This window comes from Purpureocillium lilacinum (assembly GCF_023168085.1).
Source record: "Purpureocillium lilacinum CBS 284.36 DNA, scaffold_2, whole genome shotgun sequence".
In the NCBI taxonomy this organism is placed as follows: domain Eukaryota; kingdom Fungi; phylum Ascomycota; class Sordariomycetes; order Hypocreales; family Ophiocordycipitaceae; genus Purpureocillium; species Purpureocillium lilacinum.
Genome location: NW_027072112.1, coordinates 6,986,384 through 6,993,195, shown reverse-complemented (window position 1 = coordinate 6,993,195; position 6,812 = coordinate 6,986,384). Strand labels below are relative to the sequence as shown.

The window sequence follows — 6,812 nt, the reverse complement described above, 5'->3', positions numbered from 1 at the left end:
AACCCTAACCCTAACCCTAACCCTAACCCTAACCCTAACCCTAACCCTAACCCTAACCCTAACCCTAACCCTAACCCTAACCCTAACCCTAACCCTAACCCTAACTGTGTGTCAATTTCAGTGTATAAAATTTTGGAACCCTCGGCCAGTTCCAGCCGATGTGGCTCATGGCTCTCATGACATAAGCAATATCAAGTACAAGCGATAAACTCTCTAACAGAAAAAGACAGCTTCGACCCCCGTTGCGAGTTAGTGCATTCTGCGAGATACTCCGCAGCACAGCCATGTGGTGCTTCAGCCACATTTCGCCCATTGTGGATCCGTTGCAAGCAAAGGCTAGACACAAAAAAGCAGGACGCTTAACTCGGACCCCAGTGTAACTGTAATTGGATAAACGGACAGGCCAAGAAGATGGTGTGGCTACCGTAAGTCCGTAATGAAAACGTACGGTAACGGCTAAGTGCTCAACTTTGCGGCGTTGTTGGCCCTACTCTGCACTTGCGTCCACATGCGTGTTCCTCAGAATCGTGTGGTCACCATCGGACGCGGCAGCAACTTACCGCACCAGATCTGCCCATTTTGAATCATACTCTGTGGTCCCATAACGTATAGAAATGGACACACCTCCACGCCACGACGCCGAGAAGGTGACATGACCTGTAGCAGCCGACGACGAGCAGAGACTGGACGGCAGGAAGCGACCGAGATGCCACCAGACAACATCAGGAAACAAACTTCAGCTGCGGTGTAGCGTGTACAGTAGGGTCCGTATTGAGCGTCCCGTTTTCCACTCAGTGTGAGTTTATAACGGCGTCCCATTTTGGCTGAAAAGTGGGGCCGGCCTGGCTTACGCCAAAGGTCTATGTATCTCTAATCACCGCGACCGACGAGTTTCGATCGACAGTTCGGTCATTTGAGGCCATGCCATCCCGCAGAGCTGTCAAGTACTGCATGTGTGCATGGTTTTTCCGTCAATTCCATCTTTTCATTGACTTTCCTCCACCTGACATGACGCATTCTAGCTGGTCTGATTCTGGGGGCATTTAGGCAGAGTACATGACAGCCTTGTTCGAAAAGTGAGATTACCCCACTTTAAGCCGAAATGGGACGCCGTTATAAGCTTACACTGAGTTGAAAACGGGACGCTCAATACGGACCCTACTGTACCCGAAGAATGTGCCAAGACCGCGTGTGCTATGGCGATCTGCTTGTCAAACTTTGCACAACGTCCGCCATCGCCGTAGTCGACAGTTAGACTGCACAAACCCCTGCGACTGCGTCTCGGCGCAAACTCCACGTCTGCGAGCGGCATGTCTGGAACCGGGCGACGCCGTCCAAATGATGGATTTGGACAAACCAGGAACCGGCCGTCGCCATGCAACCGCGTTGCGAAGCTGGCATGTACTGTAGCTGCCACACGCGACGCAAAAACTGGACGAAGTGGTTTCCCGTACTTCGCAATGATCTGCTCGGCAAGTTCTGGTTGCCGCTACGTACCAATGTCGAGAAACGGATATGTACCGTAGCTCCAACACGACGCAGAGAGAATTGGTCGGCGCACGTCTGCCCTTGGTGGTCCGCATGTCAGGCATCGGACGAAGCGGGTCCCGCGCGCCGCATCCACTTACATGTTTCACGCCAATTGTCACTCCTTCGTCAGATAGGTTTTCATATTGTCCTTATCCGGCTTTCTAAACTATTTGCTTGCTTCATCTTAGCGCTATGATGTTGCTGCCACAGTGGATACGCTCCGCGTTGAAGTGTATGCCCCAAACAGTATGTGTTACAGCTATGAGCGAAACTGGTTTCCTCCCCCATACTCTCTCTTCTGTAGAATTCTAGGAGCTCGGCCATCACCAACCCCGGCAAAAGTGGGTCGAGCGTCGCAAAAGAATGTGTGCAGGAGGACGGCGGTTCCGCTCATAGCTGTATGTTGGGATCTATCCACTCCAAATCTGGGAGGCCCTCGCTCACCTTCTCCGAACTACGGAGCACGCAGCGCTGAAGGTGCAGAGATATCGGCTAGGCGAATTTTGGGGTGGTGCAGAGACGAACCGCACAGACCTAATTGGACCAGCTCCTGCTCGTCGGGCATTAGCTCTCTCCGAGCAACCAGTGCATGGCCTCAGCAGCTCTCCACCACACTGCTGCGATCTTGTTGTTTTGCAGGAACAAAGCGCAAACGGCATCGCAAATCGAACAGTTGGCGCACGAGAATTATTGCCCGTCGCAATGCATCGTTGCAGGACATAGGGTCTTGCATAACATGGAGGCCTCCCGCAGCCGGAGCGCCCACTTTGGATCCGAGACTTACGTCCAAACAAGACCCAGGCCTTTGAGTGCGATGGATGGAGAAGCGAGTTTTCCTACATTCAAGTGCAACATCTAGGCCTTTCTGAGTACCAGATCTTTCGAGAATGACAACTGGCAGTAAACGTTCCCTTCAAGGTCAACGTACTCCACTTCCCAGTCACGCGTAGGTAATCTGATCTTGTCATCCTGCCGAAGGTCGCGCGCAGCTTGCCGGTACCGCTCTGCGGCGGGAGCGCGCCGCCTCCCCCGCTTCCGAGACCTACGATTCTCCAGGATCACCCTTACAAGCCTTAAGCCCGTGAAGAAGCGTAATAGGGCAGCAACCTCGTTGGCCCAGAGTCCATCTTCTGCAACCATGATCATCTTGATCTTACCAAGGTCGTACCCATAAGAGACGCCCAAACCACGCACGTTCTCCATATCAGTGTCGTGATCGAGCCACAATAAGTCCCTGTATGGATTAAAATAGAAATCAACAGAGTCGAGCTTTAAGTGCTGCATTCTAGTGTACTTGCTGAGGGTGTGCAAGCGTGATTCTCGGCAGACTTGAAGAGCCACTGGATTTCGACACCTCTCAAGGCGCTTGGTACACTGTTCTCTTAGGGTGCAGTCCCCCTGCCGCCACACGCAGTATCTGCCGGCCACTTCCAGGCAGTCAAACTCGGCAGGGTTGCGCAGGTCCTCGTCGGATCCGGAGAAGGAGCTGGAAGGCGAACATGGCCCGGACCAATCGGGGTTGTCTCGGAAACAGAGCTCTACAACTCGCGACGGCGAGGAGCTGGAAGACGAACATGGCCTGGAGAAATCGGGGTTGTTTCGGAAACAGAGCTCTACAACTCGCGACGGCGGCCAAGTTAGCTCCCAGATTCGTTGTCGGACTTCCACTGGCAGGTCGGAAAACGACGGGCGGGGTCGGTTCGCTCCATGGGCTGTACAGTTAGCAAATATCCGCTGCACCATATCGAGCGAGCGACGAGAACAATACCAAATGTCGTGGTGTTAGAGGACATAATAGTAGCTGGTTGCGCGGCAGGGATCTTGAGTGATGTTGTTGGAGGTTGGGAGGGTTCGGTGGCAGTCGTTGCGGCGAGACACCGTGGCTGGATCACAATGATTCGGTGCTCACGTCATGCTACACCGCCTTCCTCTTCTGTGGGCCCGGAGCAGTTAGAGTCCGTTCTCTGGCGGTGGCATGAAAGACTGGGAATCGGCTATTGCAGCGTGTCTATGCTCAGCCGGAAACTGCATAAGCTCGTAAACAGACAGGGCTGCAAAACTGCCAGCCAACGACGGCATTACTGCGAACTGTTGCTCTCAACGCAGGTACCTCGACGTGCTGTCTCCTCCGTCAGACTGTGGTCGACGTAGAACACATGGGATGATTCTCGACGTACTGTACAATCCTACCGGCCTGCTCCAGACCAATTTACCGCACAACTTGAGCAGGTGCTTTGGGTCTATCCAGTCGGATTCGCCCAGCGCAGATGCGACGTGGCCGCTGCCCTCAGTGTGAGAGCGGGTGGGAGTGAGTACCAAGGCGTTCGGTGAACGAGTCAGTGGCGATCGTCTGCTTCCTCGCAGGCACCCACAGGGCCCCCGCAGCTGCAGGTGATCGTCATTGGCCTTGCAGCTTGGCGAGGTCCTCGGAAACTGGACGACGCGGCACGCGAAGAAGTTGTGGCGAGCGTGACATCCGGAAGAGGATGTGGAAGCATCTGGATTAGCAAGGGGTTCATCACTGGCGGGTTGTCCGCTTGTTCCCGCCACGGGGCCGCTATTCTCCCACTTCCCTTCATGGCTGCGGGTTTCAGGTATTGGCCTTGCATGAGCGTCTCGCAGAGCTGGGAAACCTTCAGGAACCAGACGACGAGCAGTGCAGGGAGCGTTACGCTCATCAAGCATAGCTGTCGAAGATGGAAGTCGGGAGGGTGGGGTGGGGCGCAAGTGTTGCTGTGGGCGTCAGGGGTGGTTGCCCACCCCACGCCTACAAACGACGATAAGTGGCCTTGCACGATCGTTACGTAAACGAAAGGATCGTCAGGAACTGGCCGACGCAGCTTTGTGACCTTCCCGGTTCTGTTGGCGGCTGGGGAATGAGGGGTAATTGTCACTTTCTGCCAAGTTGGGTCCGCTATGGCCACCCCTCCTAGCCGCGCCAGGTGGTCAATTCCGGCCTCCTTCAAGTGATGCGGCTACGGAGTTAAGGTAGAAAAGAATATGCGAATCGGACGCCGATATTTATTCAAGCAGCCTGCTGGAAACCCCAGGCCATACAAGAATGAACCGAAATAGCTGCGCAGCCGCAGTAGCAGAGAGGCCCGACATTACGCGCCTGTAGAAGCGGCCAACTAAGCCACCCGCTCCTTTTTGGGGTCCGTCGCACACGGCCGCCAAGGCCAGTTCGCATTGCCTCGTACGTCCGGGTAACAAATAGGGATTGCATTGCCCTGGCGTTTCCCCTGCAGCTTTTATCATGTGTCTCCAGCCGCATGCTACGGACAAGGCTGTGAAGTATAGCCCGTGAATATGCACGCGGGGTCGTGGTGCGCGCCGCAAGGGGCCAAGTCCTGCCAGCTCACTGCTGAAGGGGGGGGGTTTGGAATCCCGCGTTGTGCCAGACCAAAACAGCACGACTCGCATTGGAGACGAATCGCAGGTCAACTTTCCCCTCATCATGATCGCATGCAAAGCTACAAGCGAGAGGCATGCTACCGCCCATCCACGGATGCAGACACCTTCCCAGTCAAACTCATGAAAAACGCCCAGCCCGACGTAGACCGTAACGAAACAAGATGCAGTGATCAGTCAATAATCGCCAAGCCCCGCACGCGGCGCGGCGGCAAGGCGTCCTGCGAGGGAATTTATCGGTCCTCCGCCCATTCGTTCTCACGCCGAATCTGCTCCTCCTCTTCCGGAGTGAAATCGTTGGTGATGTTGAACGTCTTGCGAATCTCCTCAGGAGATCTTCCCTTGATCATGTTCGCGACGGTCTTGCAGCCAAGGTCGAGGAGGGGCTTGATGTCCAGGTAGTTGGAAGCCTGCCAGGTGAGGCATAATTAGCCTGAGACGGTCGCTCATCGAGGTAGCGCGATGCAGGGTTCACGTACAAGTATAATCTCGAAAAGCATCTCCTGGTCAACCTGCATGTACTTTTGGTCCCAGTCGTCGATATCAGTGCTTTTCTTGCGCGCATCCGACTCCTCGTCCTGGCCCTGAGGGGGGTCGTTACGGTGCCACTGGCACCACTCGAGGACCCTGCGAAGGACAACCTCGTTGACCTTATATGAGTTGGCACCCGGCAATGTAGATCTATGGCCAGTGGTTCGGCAAGTTGGAGGAGGATGCACGTACGTTGGGGATGGGAATGGGCGCCTCTTTGGTCGACTTGGCGTCCGTGTCACCGAGAAGGTTCATGATAAGGACAGATCGCTCGATCACGTCGCGGTCTAGAGAGGGCGGTCACGTCAGCAGGCCGAGATCTGTCTGCGCACGTGGAGCCATGCGTCGGCTCTGCGTCGCTCAGCGGCGATGATGTAACGACATACCAACCTCGATGAGGGCATTGTCATTGGAGGCGAGCCAGACCTTCTCTGCCTCTCCAGCGGTGGCGGTGTCGGCCATGGCGGCGGTGAGGATGCTGATGGGGTCAAAAGAGTATGCTCAAAAATTATGAGCCTTGCGCGCGGGTGCGGTGTCCGTGCTGATAGCAACAGACGTGGTCATCGATGTCGGTGGGTTGTGATGGACGGAGGTTGGGAAGGAGCTGGAGATTGGGCAGAGTGAAGCAAAGACGCGGGCAGTGGAAGGGCCTTCGTCCGGGGGAAGAGGTGGGGTTGGGATTGCTGTGGGTGCTGTGGGTGTCAGGGGCGGTTGCCCACCCCACGCCTACAGACGGCCACAAATGGCCTTGTATGAAGGATCGTCAGGAACTGGCCGACGCAGCTTTGTGGCCTGCCGTGACAGGTTTCTGTCGTGGGGGTGGCTGGGAACTAGGGGCGATTGTCCACTTTTGGCCAACTTGGGTCTGCTACGACCACCCCCTCCCCCGCTTCGGGTGGTCCGTTGTGGCCTTGCACGACCTCCTTCTGTACATCATCAGAAACCATCACGAACTGGACGATGCAGGTACGCAGGGAGCTTGTGGCCTTTCACCATGGCTTCCGGGAATGGGAATATCACGGCTGGCTTTGGCTGCGGGTAAGAGTTTCTGGGGGTATGGATGGGGTCACTGAAGTTCACCATTTGCCGCCAAGGGGTGCTATTTCTGCGCCTCCTGACCGACCAAGCTGCAGGTGCCGTAGTCGACAAGATGGCCCTTTGCCCACACCAGGACAGAAGGCTGGTCTCTGCTTTTCGGTGCCACTGGCGTTGCAAATGTCTCCAACTGGGCAACTGGCTCTTCGGACGTGGCGGCAGCATACCGCACAACATCGAGACATCCAGAATCAGGCCCTGCGAAGCCATAACGTCCTGCATAGAAGTGGACGCACCCACGTCAC

At 55.7% G+C, this 6,812-nt stretch overlaps 1 protein-coding gene across 1 annotated transcript; it reads right to left on the bottom strand.

The window, feature by feature from the left end:
• Positions 1-5,174: 5,174 nt before the first annotated feature.
• Positions 5,175-5,934, bottom strand: PLICBS_003877 (E3 ubiquitin ligase complex SCF subunit scon-3; the record flags this gene model as incomplete). The annotated part of the gene is made up of 4 exons (XM_065600328.1): positions 5,175-5,351; positions 5,421-5,591; positions 5,665-5,759; positions 5,859-5,934. 4 exons carry the CDS (start codon positions 5,932-5,934, stop codon positions 5,175-5,177), a joined length of 519 nt encoding a protein of 172 aa, XP_065456400.1.
• Positions 5,935-6,812: the final 878 nt, after the last annotated feature.